The 13,942-nt window shown below is 40.5% G+C and overlaps 1 protein-coding gene across 1 annotated transcript; it reads right to left on the bottom strand.

The window, feature by feature from the left end:
• Positions 1 to 9,356: 9,356 nt before the first annotated feature.
• On the bottom strand, positions 9,357 to 13,127 carry en1b (engrailed homeobox 1b). The gene is made up of 2 exons (XM_085265454.1): positions 12,278 to 13,127; positions 9,357 to 10,184 (listed from the first exon to the last, which is right to left on the bottom strand). Exons 1-2 carry the CDS (start codon positions 12,810 to 12,812, stop codon positions 9,865 to 9,867), a joined length of 855 nt encoding a protein of 284 aa, XP_085121580.1. The 5' UTR covers positions 12,813 to 13,127; the 3' UTR covers positions 9,357 to 9,864.
• Positions 13,128 to 13,942: the final 815 nt, after the last annotated feature.

The following is a 13,942-nucleotide window of genomic DNA, read 5'->3' on the forward strand; positions in this document are numbered from 1 at the left end:
ATTGGTGTAAAAAACACTGGGGATGATTTTCAGACTGCAGTACTGTGTCATGTTATAGATTTATTAGTGAGAAGTGTTCCTGCCCAAGAGATTAAATATAATTTTGTTTTGGATGAAAGCAAAACATAAAGTAAAATAAAGTTTTTAGATTATTCACTTAAGTAAATTCTGTGTAAGTAGTTTCAAAGTAAGAGCTGTACAATTAATAGTGCACATATTGTATGATCATAATATATAATACCTAAAGTAAACATACTCGATAAGTATGTAAATCATGCACAACCATTATTCAGGTTTGTGGTTTGGAACATGCGATTGTTTATGATTGTTTATTGATTATGAGGTCATTTTCTTTTTGAAGTCTAACATTCTGCAATCCAATGATCTAAGTAAATATGCCCCAAGGTCAGACCATGATGTTCAGAGACACTGACAAAAGTCCAAGTGCTATATCTCAGACTGAACACGCTAAAGGTTTGTTTGGAAGGGTTTCCAGGAGAAAACCTCTTCTTGTGAAAAGAAAACAGCGATGTGTTTTAGGTTTGCAAAGTTGCATCTGATCAGTCAGTAAGACTTCTGGAACAATGTCCTTTGGATTGACCAAAGTGGAGATGTTTGACCATCATACACAGCACCACATTTGATGAAAGCCAAACACCTCATACCAACTGTCAGGCGCAGTGGTGAAGGGGTCATCATTTGTGATTGTTTTGCTGCCACACGCCCTTAGAGTCGTTGGAGTCATTGAGGCGAACACGAGTTCCTCTAGTATACCAAAGTGTTGCAGAATCAAACGTGAGGTCGTCTTTCTGGCAGCTAAAGCTTGGCCCAAATCAGGTCGTGCAACAACACAATTATCCCAAGAACTACAGCAAAGTTGCAAAAAGAGGAGTGAAAGTTATTTAGCTTCAAGTTCCTGCTACGGGTGGTTCAACAAGGACTCGAATCATCACCTGGTCAGTACTAGATGTTTTTTCTTCTTATGTCCTGATATCTGAAAAAAACTGATGGATGGTGCACTTTTTTTTGAGCCATGACTCTATATCGCATTAAAAGGTTCCACCTGTTGATCAATTGAACTACTTATGTGTTACCAGGTATCGTGATCAATAACCATGCAATTAATCTGCAAAATGAACTAAAGAGGACAACAAAGTGTAATATTTGTGTCCAAAATATAGTGGAATTAAAGGACAAAGCAGCATAACATAACAAAGGGGGACTAGTGCCAGAGTGTCTAAACATTAAGGATACACATGCTAGTTCCTGACAGTACCTGCCTGCTGTCATCTACCATAGTGCCAGTATCATGCTACATACACCCAGACATGCAAGTATATGATCAGAGTTCACAGCTTATACAAACACATACACCCAGACTAAAGTGCCGCCCCACATTCATCATCCCACTCGAACAGTGATATTGCTCCCATCAGGGGCAATTTTCTCCCCCTCTCATGACAGCAAGAAGTCTTCCCATACTCCGGGTGGCCACAGCGGGCCCCACGCAGGGATGACATCAGCGCTCAGCCCGGAGGAGCTATGTGACAGCCATATGTAAATTGAATATGACTAATCGCTTCCCCACATCACCTCTCGCCACCTCTGGGCCACTGCGCCGAAAGACGGAGCGTTGAACGAGGAGAAGGAGTTCTCCGCAAGTGCTTTTGAAGTGTGAGCGTAAGGGGTGACAGGATAGCCAACAAGAGGGATGCTACGAAAGTCAACCGTTGTTTTATTTTCAACAAAATGAACCCACAGAAGATCCAATAAGGAGGTATCAGGTCTAAGATGTACACACAGGTGATTGCGGTGTCTCTGACAGCCTCCAACAAAATGCTGTTTTACAGCTAAGCTCAAGTCTGAAGGCTCTCAAGGGGACCGCAGATGGGAATATGATCACTATTTTCATTGATGACCACTCTGTTCTCACAGCTTTGGCTTTCTCGCTGGAGTGAAGTGGTTCACACTCGAGACAGACGGTAAAGCGAAGCGAGCAAGGCACCAGGAAGATAAAGTGCTTCCACATGTGGAAGGCATGAAGAAGAGGCAGAGGTGGGTGTGACCACCCATACAACAGGGGAATCCCAGGTGTCCCTGTCTTTGTTCTCACTGTGTGTGCCTGTGCACGTGAGCCTATCAGTAGGTCACCAGCAGAAAAAGTTTGATTCATGAATGCTGTCAAAATGCAGAAGAAATGCTGTTTTTTTAAATGACTTCTTTTAATTGAAAATAAAAAATATAATGAGATCACAGAATGCACACATTCACACTCTGATCATTGGCCTGAATTGATGGGCTGCCTGCCACGTAGCTGCAGCTGGAGATGCAGATGTCATTTCCCAGTGTTTGTTTTTTAATTAGAGTGCCATATACTGGGACATTACATCCCCGATAAAACACTGATGACTTTGTCAAAGGAGATAAAAGTGTGTGACAAATATCAGGACGTTTAATTTATGCAATTTTAGAGTTTCATCATTTTACTAACTAAAAAAGTAGAAATGCTCACACAGTTTTTATATTTTTACATATTTACACAACTTTTTTCTTTTAAAAGGGGAAAGTTCTCCTTCACTTTTGGCCTGAACACTTTGCATTGCACACAGTGATGACCCCACCTCCGTTCTCTCCACACCCCACTTGGCTCAAATCACCCCCTGATGGGCAGTGTAAACAAGTGGCACTGTGTATATCCTCCATATAATCTGGATTTAGCTCGGTGAGATCACGGCTGTTGGAGTGAAAAGCTCCCCCCTCCCTTGTCCGGACTGCTCAGCTGCATTGTGGGAGGTTCTCTTTCAGTGCCACCTTTGTCTATGAGTGTGTGTGTGTGTGTGTGTGTGTGTGTGTGTGTGTGTGTGTGTGTGTGTGTGTGTGTGTGTGCGTGAGAGAGAGGGAGAGAGAGAGAGAGAGAGAGAGAGCGACAGAGAGACAGAGAAAGAGAGAGGGCGAGAGAGAGAGTGTGTCCCTGATGACAGGTCACAACAAGTCATGAGTAAACTTCCCCTGTGGCAAGACATGATCTTGGTATATGTGTACTCCTGAAGGGAAAACACTCAAAAATTCATTCATACTGTTAGGTTGAAATCTCATAAACGCAGACTGTCGTCACTTTTTCTGTCTCGCTCTTGCACACACATGTAAGCACATTGCAAGTCAAGAGAAAGATTTGAACCCGTCAACAATTCAAATTAGGAATATTCGAGCAGAGTAAAACGTTGTTCCCAAACTAGAAGTGTTATTTATAATTGATCATAACCTACAGATATTTTCTGCTGCATCATACAGTTTAATACAGTTCCCATCTGTTGCTTTAACACTTTCAATGTTATTATATAATGCCCTAAAAAGCTTTAACATAAAAACCACATTATCCCCTTATATATCATAGCATGATGTGCTTTGAAAATAGATAACCTCTATAAAAATGTGCTCTAAAAACTTCTATTACCCCAAGTAAAAACACAAAAGCAACAGAGCTAATTGTTGTAGGCTAGCTAACAAGCTAGAACTAAAGCCAGAACAAAATGGATTTATTTTTTAAGCATTTACGAATATAGTAACTAAACACGGTTACAGACATTGCTAGTTGATGGTTGGAGGTGCTCATTTGTTGGGTAACATCAATTTCATTGTTTTAAAAAAAATAGTCGAATGAGAAGCGAAAATATTTTAAACTGGTTAGCTTTTTTTAAATGTAAGATTTCTTTGATTCGCTGCAACAAAAGGAGACACAAATGGTGGCAATAAAAATAATCTATAAAAATCATTATCTTTAAAGATAAATATATTTTGACAAGATGCTTTTTGATTAATAATTAAATAAGGCTGAAGCTAAACTTGCTTAGCCCAGCTAAACTGCTGTTAGCTAGCTTAACTAGCTTAGAAAGCAGTAACAGAAGCTCTAGCTAGTTTCCTAAACCTAGCAAGTAAGTTTTGGCTCTAGGTAGAGGATTTCATGAAATTTAGCATGATTACATCATGTTAAAAATTTTCATTTAAATGTAAGTTTATTTAAAAATTTGAGTTCAATTTTGACACAGCAAAAGTGAGACAATGTTTAATTTAGAAAACACATATTTAAAGCTAAAACAGACAAAGAAGCCAAAAGAAACACTTGTGCAACATCGTGTTTTCCCCCTTTAAGTTTTTCTACTTTAAAAAAGCAGAATTAATTTTGTAGGTATCAAATTTATAGAATGTACCAGTGGTGAAATTATGTGCTAATACCAACAGAAATAGTTTAAATAATATGGCTGATAGTCCATTTACTGTCTGTCTGATGTTGTTTATTCATCCTTTTGTATCATAGAAACAAAGAAAATATATAAAATAAGAAAACTGGGAGTCTTTCAACTGTTCATCAGACTAAGTTTAGACAATTATGTACTAAGTACCAGTACTTTAGTATGTACTAAGTTCATTGACTCAAATAAAAATTGGCTGCTACCAATAGTAAATGTAAATCGTCAACAAGTCCAAGTCCAGAGTGCTTTTTTTCTGATATTGTGCATCCATGCTGTAAGTTTTTCTCTTTCTCTCTATTATAATTTTTTTCAGTCACCCAAACAAATAATGTTTGCTGCACAGGAGCTGCGTCTTTGTATGTCAGCATTGTTTTCCTGCATTTTTTCCTGCATATGATTTTCATATTATTTTGTTTAATCCCTTTAGTAGGCAAAAGCATGTTTTTTACACATTTGTAACGGCTCCGCACATATTTTCTCCATGCACCCTGCGTTTCTACAGTGTACACTCAAACACACCGGGTGCCAGAGACATCTCCTGACAGAGCACCGAAACAAATGAATACAGTGTTGCCTCATACAGCTGGATGAGCTGCAGAATGTTACGCTCTCCATTTTCTCCATGTCAGTCCAAGAAGAAAAGTAAATAAGAATAGTTCTTCTCAATGCCATGTGACAAATTTTGGTGGTCTGCATGAAGTATAGAAAGAGCAATCTGATGTGGGACCAGCTGGACATCTGCAGAAATTTAGGTAAAAAGTTGAAAGAGGAGAGACATGAAAAGGGACTCTCTCATTGTCTCCAGCTCTCTTTTCTCTTTACAGAGGCAGCTGGGAAGGAATTACTAAACTTCTCTACTTAGCAGCACCACAGTCACAGGGTAGTGATCTAAGAAGCTCTTTTAAATGGCGCTCTCTCTCTCTCTCTCTCTCTCTCTCTCTCTCTGTGTATGTGTGTGTGTGTGCGTGCGTGCGTGCGTGCGTGCGTGTGTGTGTGTCAGAGAGAGAGAGAGCCTAGAATTTCTTTTCCTGCCTTTTTGCACGGATGCTTGTATGTCTCTGCATGGGTGCCTTTTATTGTGTGCGCCTCTAAAAGCTCTCCTATTTCTGCGTCGATGTGTATTTTCCAGCAGCTTGTAGCACGCTGATTAAACAACACTTTGAACACTTAAATTGAATGAACTACTGAGGTCACCTCCCCTTTTGTTTGAATGGCAGGTGGTTAGCCTGCATGTTTCTAATAGGAACCCCACTTTGTGTGCTGTCACTGTTCAAAGTGTTACAAGAGGAAAAATGTTTCTAAATGTTGGTTCACCTCTACATGATGTAGATGGTTTTTCGAGTGTAGCGTAATCATCGATACATTTAACATGAATGTATCTGTGTTAACTGTAGTACAAGAGGTGAAAACTACAGCAAATATAATCACGTTTATGCGAATGAATATAAAAACTAAAGAAAGCTTGTTTTACTTTTTACCAAATTGGCTTAATTATTACATTATTAGAAATTATGAGAAGATATATATTTATATAGATTATTATTTTTTCATTATCACTGATTGCTTCATAGACAAGAGGCTTTTATAGCTGGTCAGAGTTATTGTGAAATCATGATAATGCACTGATGATGTCTGAAATTTTTTGTAGGGGTTATAAAGTTATTTATAACTTTCAAATTCATCTGTAAAGTTAGCAACAACAAAAAAAGATCGATGGCATTATTGCTACTTTGTTTTTTTTTTCAGATTTTCTAGATATTTTTAATCATTTTTCTTTTTTAAGAACAATAAGCGTGAAGTAAAAATACAATACTGTGATAAACTTGGTTTGCTTTTTCAAATATATGTTGTGTTATATTATATTTTTATGCATATTGGCAACATTTTGTTTTAATTATCACTGATTTCTTATCAAAAGAACATTTACATTTTGTAGTAAGGATAATAACTGTGATGTTTAAAATGAAATATTGTTATTGAGTTAGTAAATAAAGTAACATTGTAAGTAATGATATTATCATATGTGTGTAATTTCCTTTTTTTCCTGAATATGTTACAGTCATGGTTAAAGACTCGTTACCCATCACAATGCATTTGTTAAAAAAAACATAAAATGAAACAAATTAAAAATATTCATCCAAAAAAGTAAGCACACAGTCCACTGCCTTAATTAAATTTGATTAATGGCATTATTTTTGGTTTGCATGTTTTCAAGCTTTATAAAGATACCCGAGAGGTCTTTTCCTGAATTTGCTTCCACAATACTGAAAGTTAAAACTGTCTATTAAGATGAATAGCTTTAGAAAGAATGAAGATCTCTTGTTGCTAATACAATGTGTGATTTTTGTCCTGTAGCAGAAAACACACACACCCTTTTTTAGAAGAGATGTCAAAGCTGCTGACAAACAGTTTGGGACTAAAAGGTCACCATACACTGATCACCGATAACACTCGGAGGCGATGCAAAGAAGCTGAATTTCCTCAAGGAATGATACTTGAGTGCAGTGTGTGTGTGTGTGTGTGTGTGTGTGTGTGTGTGTGTGTGTGTGTGTGTCCACGCTCTTTGATCTTGTTTGCTGCTACATTTGGAGCCTCGTGAAAGAAACTTTCCTCATAATGGAAATCTTATTTAATTCTTCGCACTGCTTTGTGTGTGTTTTCGAACAGCGGTGCTAATGCTGCTGTGTTGCACTTTCTGGATATTATATAACACGGCTGTTCTCGGGGTGAGCCTGATGATAATGCTTCATTTTGTGCATGCGTGCTGTACCTGCTCGGAATCCAACTCTTCCCCCTCTTTTTTTAAACGGCCCAGATTTCCAGTGTGTATTCTCTTTTTATTGCTTTCATTTGCATATAAATTAAATCCATATTGTGCCTGCGAGGCAGACTATGCTAACTATGCAAACGATCCCGGGCTTTTCTTTGTTTTACAGATAAACCCTCGGCTTCCTCAATGACAAGGTGGGAGGGAGGGATGGAGGAGGGGGTTAGAGGAATCCTCTCGCTGTTTCATAATTGTATGAATTTTAAATACACTGTCATAAGATCCTCTTCCGCATTCACAGCAGGGACTGGAACTATCACTATAATATTAGACCTACAGGGTTGGCTGACCGTGAAGAGGCAGGCAGCCTTTGCACCTCTGCTCACACATGCGGGCCAGATGGCCAAAGACGCAGGATTTGGAAACACACTGTCCTTGTGTGTGTGTGTGTCTGTGTATTTTTCCTTAAACATATCCGCCAACTCTTGTTTTATTCCCGAATACATCGAAATTATATTAAAGTATATTTAATCGATGAGAAACAGCGCACATTTCATCGCATCTGCTGCTTTTGAGCGGCATCAGCAAAACAAACAAAAAGTAGCACATTTTTTTTAACAGAGAGAAAAAAATCCAACTGAAATTAAGTCCTATGAATATTCAGTCACACATTATAGCGGTTAGTGACGTTAAATTAGTCCTTATATTAGTGTGGGGCCTCTGGAAGCCCCTTCAACGACCCCTGGAGGATTTCGCAGGCTGCAGGAGATGCTGCAGGGCCAGTTATTATCATTCTGCTGCTACCTCACATTCACCATGAAAAACAGGAACCCTTAACTATAAAAAGGTGTGTATATATAATGTATTTTGCAACTTCTACGGTCACTTTTTGTAATTTAAACCTTTCTCTTTATAATCGAATTCGTTTTTTTTCTCGACATGCGCAGTTATGTCTGCTGGTCGCTTTGAGGGATAAAAGGCAAACAAATAAAGATTTTTAAGGTAAAATCGTTCATTAAAATCTGTAACCTGCCTTTAAAGTTCACGATCGTCGTTATTGAAATCCATTATTAACACGTGATGCTGCGCGGTTATTAAATCTGTGCTCTATAGGCAGAGCCGAACGCAAACGCACTTGAAATAATTAAAGCTCCTGAAACGCGAAGGCCGTGAACGCCTCTGCAGGCTCGTTAGCTCTTAATTAAATAATCTCTTGTAAGCGCCGGAACAAACAGAAGCAGCGCTCATCGAGCTCACAAACGTCCTCCGGATGCCAGTCTTTTTTCTTTATTTCAATCCCCCCCCCCCCCCCCCCCCAAAAAAAAAAAAAACTAAACAAAACAAAACAACAAAAACAATAAAGTCAAAGAGGAGAGCTTTCCTCTTCTTTGTTTATATGCGCCACAATCAAGTGTGTTAAATGTGTGATATAATCCAGGTCGAGATAAATCGGCGGGGATACTAAAAGGCTCAGGTGCCTGTTTTTAGCAACGAGGGGATGCTGTGAGGATTCTCACTGGACTCTATCGCTGACATAAACTCCAAATATTACAGTTAGAATTACCGTGAAGTGATATAACTGAAAGTGAGCACAAATAAAAAAAATATTCACGTTTTCTTAATAATTGGAGGAAAAATTCAAGGTGGCAAAAAAAGAAGGCAGACTGTTCAGCGTAGACTAGTCTGATACTAATACTTCAAGAGTCACAGTTTCTCCTTTTGATTTGGGTGAAATTAAATGGATTTCTATAAGTTTTTCTGCTGCTGACCTTGGAGTGCGACACACACACACACACACGCCATGCCACAGAGTTCACAGCCAGGCTCAGTCTAACCTGAACCTGAGGTCAAGTCAGGCCGCGCAGGACGGAGAGACAGAGCGCTTCTCCCCAAACCGCGAGTTCACGTTTTAGTATTAACTCCAGCGTGCGCGTTCACGCTCCAGCGTGTCCGGAGAAAGTTGAGCAGAGGCGTGAAAACCTATAAATGCCCAGAATAGTTTTAATAGGTGAAATGGTATCCATCAAGGAGGCGCTGAAACAGGACCTGCTGTGCGATATATTTCTGTGTGTGTCTCAGTTTGATATGAAAGCTCCGATAAAGACTTCACATAATCCGCTGTTTTATAGACAGACGGAATTTAAAAAGGCCGGTAATTACACTTTCCTCCTTTAAACACGTTATGTGCCACGATTATATGTCCGTGTGGGCGTTAATATGTTGGGGAGTCCAGGCAATGTAGTTCAAGTGAAATAATATTAATAATAATAATATTACCCAGAATTCCCGTAAATTCACCATATTGTAAGGAATCATTGTGACATGCTGACAGCTTATCATAGATTTAAATATGTTTTATTCTCAAATATGGCAACAAAACGCTTTTATTTCTTTCTCTTTTTTTATCCGTGGAAATGTATGTAAGAAATAATAATTTAACCCATTAACTACTGCTCTCTCCCTCTTTTTTTAATTTCAGACTACATGTGAACATATTAAAATCTTTGGCTTGTTTGGCTTGACTGATGTGTTGAAGGGAAAATATGGCGCAAATATGGGGAAAAGGGGGGTGGGGGCAAGGAGACCACAAGAACCTATAGATCCTAAAAAACAGTGAGAACAGACAGAGAGGAGAGAAAAAAGGACCGGCGTGAAGAGACGAGCCTGAAATTAAATATACCGTATACAACATGATAACTGTGTGGCTATATAAACTTTAATAACGAGCGTTCATTTATATAACTATGTCCATATACTGTTACCATAAACAGAAATCTGTGTTTTTAAATAGCGTCCCCCACTTCTCCTTCTTCTCCCAGTTCGTTATGTCCAAAAGAGTCCGGCCGCTCATTCGCTCTCCTCCTTCTCCTCCTGCACGGTGGTCGTTGAATGGTTGTAAAGTCCTTGAGCCATGAGCTGCAGGGCCAGGCCGTTCTTGTAACCGCTGGCCTTTTTAATCTTGGCCCTCTTATTCTGGAACCAGATTTTAATTTGGGACTCGTTCAGGTTGAGTTCCTGGGCCAGAGACTGTCTCCGCTGCTCCGTTATGTAGCGGTTGGCCTGAAACTCGGTTTTGAGTCTCTGCAGCTGCTCGGCCGTGAACGCCGTCCTGGGCCGCTTGTCCTCCTTGCCGCTCTTTTTCTTCTTCAGTTTCCGTGTCCTTGGGCCTGGTGTGGAAACAACAATGGGAAACAAAGATTTATTCTAAGGCTGGACACAGTCTGACACCGAGCACCACTTTTTTTCTCTTCTATTTTAAAGGAAAGAAAAACGTGAAAGCGTCTCTCTGTGAGCGATGATAGCGCCTTATTATCTGCTCGGTATGCCCGAATGTAGGTCACAAGTCTGTGCGGGAATGATGTGGGCAGGTTAGCCTGTGCTGGGGATGACTTCTATCAAAATAATGTTTTGATGTCACAGTAAAAAAAAAAAAAAAAAACAGCACAGAGAATGAGCGGAACTGTTAAAGCTGGACGCTGTGCAAACACAACTTGTTTTAAATCAGAGCAAACAAATATAAGCCTTTGGTGGAGGAAGTGGAGGGGGATTGTGGGAGAATCTCACGATTGATTATTCATTACTATTTGACATGCTGAAGGTCTGCCTCACAGGTGAGTGTGGGACGTGGGAGACAAAGTAGCCAATCAGAAGAGAGCAGCAGCAACCCAAACAACAACAACAACAAGAAAAAAAGCTCCAGTGCAAATGATGAGACTTGTTAAAAGCCTTATGAGCCTTGTCCTATCGCTCACACGTGGAAGTGTTACACTGGAGGTGCAGAGATAGATATCCTCCCTGCACACTCCACAGCTCCACAAGCTGCAGCACAGCTAATGGGACCTCATCCGGGGCTGCTTGATCAGTTATGACTGCAGCAGCGCGGTATTTTCACTTCAAGGACCCGATCGAATAAAGCTGAAGCAGCAAAAAAGAAAAAAAAAAAAAGCACGGGAATTTGGTCACGTAGCTGAATATATGAGTGCGCATTGATCCGCTGATTAACTGTGTACTGCGCACATTTAATCCAGTGGGACAAAGGAAGCGCTGTCGCTGTGAAACAGGGCAGGCTGGGGAGCTTCGGGTCTAATATTAGATTTCATAAAAAAAAAATAATAACAATAAGTCGCAGAAAGACTTCTTCCTTTACCCTGACACATAATCACCACCATTAAAGCCAATAAAACCTTCCGCACCATCACATAGGCCGGCCTAGAAGCTATGAGGCGCGCGCGCGCGCGCGCACACACACACACACACACACACACACACACTGTTTCAAAGATACATCAGCATCCTGTATGTTTAAACTGCTAAACATTAAACGGGCCTAAAAAGTCATTGCATGACATATGCAAACACTCGAACCTTCAAACTCATCTCTAAATCGATGCATCTTCTGCATCAGCTCAGAGGGGAGAAAGCGGATAAAAGTGAAAAGAAAAGAATTGCTTTCAGAAAAATAAAAGCAGCAGTGGTGGAGGTTAGAAAACAGATCCATGCCTCTTTTTTAAGTATTATTATTTTTAGGCTAAAATTCGGGAGCAAAAACAGAGAAAAACGTTCCAGCTTTAGTTCTGTCAGACTAAATAAATGAATCTAAAATAACCGGCAAAAACACGTTAGCCCGTGAAAGACCACAATACATTTGATTTTTTTAATAACCGTGTGGACTTGTAATTGGGTTTAATAAGGTATGAATCCTCGGCACTGTTGTTGGCTTGTTTTACATTACTTTGGTCTTTTCCGCACAAGGGAGGAAACATTAATATTAACAGAAAAACCAAATACGTTCCATATATTTTTGTGTAGTTTGCCTTATTTAGAGTTTTTAAAAAGTTTTTTTTAAAAAATACATAAAAAATAAATCTGCTCGTGACACTGCCTGGGGCCCACATCAGCTTTAGCCCCAATGTGCTTCAACTTCACTCTGAATTAATTTACTTAATTCTTCACTTTGACTTTTGTCACCTTGTGCTTCCGTTACACTCTCCATTATAAACTGCTAACCACTTTTACTTCGGCGACTTCTTTTCAGCATTTTACCCCCCCGACAGTTCTTATTTTCGAAATCAAATCCCTTTGTTTTGATTGGCTGGAGCACCTCGGTAAACTATTTAAACACTCACGTGCCAATTTTAAATTCCCTCTTTTTCTTCACGCTGGCACCTGGAAGAAATGTATTTGACACAGCGGAGAGAAACACAAGTCATCCCACTCCAGCACCCCACTCGATATCATTCGGGGACTACTAGCGCCTTACCAGATGAGGGCCGGTCCGAGTACCGCGTACAGTACACCCAAGCGGGCCACAACATCGGCTGGCTTTCTTTTGCCATGGGCGGAGAGCCTCCATTGCTGCCGCTCATGACCATAATTGACGAGGGGCTGTCTGCGTATCTACCAGTCCCGTTGCTCGTCGATTCGCACTGCTTCGACGAGTTCTGCTTGGAAGAGGGGGAAGAGGACGTGGACGACGACGAGGAAGGCGACGACGAGCTGCTGTCGCTGCTGCAGTTGGAGTCCAGGCACAGGCTGCCGGTGTGTAGCGGCCTCGCGCCCAGCGGGTTCACGTTTTCCCGACCCGACGTCTGGCTCCGGTCGCGGTAGTTCGGCTCTTTTCTGCAGCCGAAGTCCGGCCGGAGGATGTTGTCTATGAAAAAGTTCGTGGTTCTGTGGGCTTGCTGGGCTGCCTGGTGGGGTAAAATCATAGCAGGGGATGGCAGGTTCGGCGACAGGGACATGCTCTCCTCCTCGGTTGTGTCCCGGCCGCTGTTGGGCTCCTTCTGCTCTTCCATAGCTGGTGACCGTGAAAAACGTCGGCCTCTCCACGCCAAACTCCACTTGTTGCTCACTCTCCCGTCCCCTTCGGTATCCAATTCAGACAGACAGCATGTAAAAAAGCCTTTTTAAACTAGAATAAACACCTGCGTTCGTTAACAATATCACCTAAAGCATGTCCTCTCCTAACAGTGTTCCGAGACCTGGCATAGCGAACAGCTCCACGTTACAGCCAGTGTCCCTGCCGCTCCTCGGTGCAGCATAATATCTGTGTATTCGCTCTTCCCAAACTCTCCTAAAACCGTTATCTCCCCCCCGTGTGTGTGTGTGTTTTCTCCCTTTCTCTTACACCCAGCCGGAAGCACGTGTGCGCGTACACATAAAGCAACCGGCCAATCAGGACGGAAGATCGTCCCTGTCACAATTGACGCTGTCCAATTAGAGCTGTGGCTGTGCTGCGGGCGAGCACGCGCACGCAGCACGCGCTTATTAGTTGGATCGATTCGGGAGAAGCGCACGTGCACAGACGTAATACACAGCAAAACAAAAACAAGCGCGGAGACAGCCACCATTAAAAACACTGCTCAGAAGGGCGAAAGGGTTTTATTCCACATTGCTACATGCTCTTTAAGCACATTTTAGTTTTACAAACTATTTGAATTCAAACGCACTTTATAAAAATGATGAAGGAATAATAAAAATAAACAAATAACAAGAATAATTTTAGAAAAATAGGACTACTAGCATTAATGTTTTAGCTAAAATGTAAGACCTTCTATTTGGTGAATTTTGCAGCGTAAATACTGTTAACCGTCCAAGTGTAAATTACATTATATCACGTGAACTGACATCAGCTATGTAAAACATATTTCATTTTAAGTGGAGTGTTTTAAGTATATGTATATTTAAAAAAATATTTTTATGTGTCTTCATAATATTAGATAAAATATAAACAAAAACATTTTGTGCGCTAAACAGCTCCTCCGTAAAGTGCATAAAATGCACATTGTGGATCACAGCATTCGTTTCTAAAATCTCATCAGATGATTTACCCTTGTTCTTTCCTTCTCATTTATTTTTTTCTTTTCTCTAACAGTGAAATACAACGAGGATGCTGTAAATGAGAACACGTCAAAGCTTGGATTGT

The sequence above is a fragment of the Mchenga conophoros genome, linkage group LG23 (assembly GCF_057382185.1).
Source record: "Mchenga conophoros isolate Kocher_MC1m ecotype Shallow Benthic linkage group LG23, M_conophoros_male_GT1.1, whole genome shotgun sequence".
Lineage (NCBI taxonomy): Eukaryota > Metazoa > Chordata > Actinopteri > Cichliformes > Cichlidae > Mchenga > Mchenga conophoros.

Coding starts and splice junctions, on each gene's coding strand:
- en1b (XM_085265454.1), bottom strand. CDS start 12,812: ATGGAAGAGCAGAAGGAGCCCAACAGCGGCCGGGACACAACCGAGGAG. Junction 10,185..12,277: donor CTCGGACCGGCCCTCATCTG/GTAAGGCGCTAG, acceptor TTTCCACACCAG/GCCCAAGGACACGGAAACTG.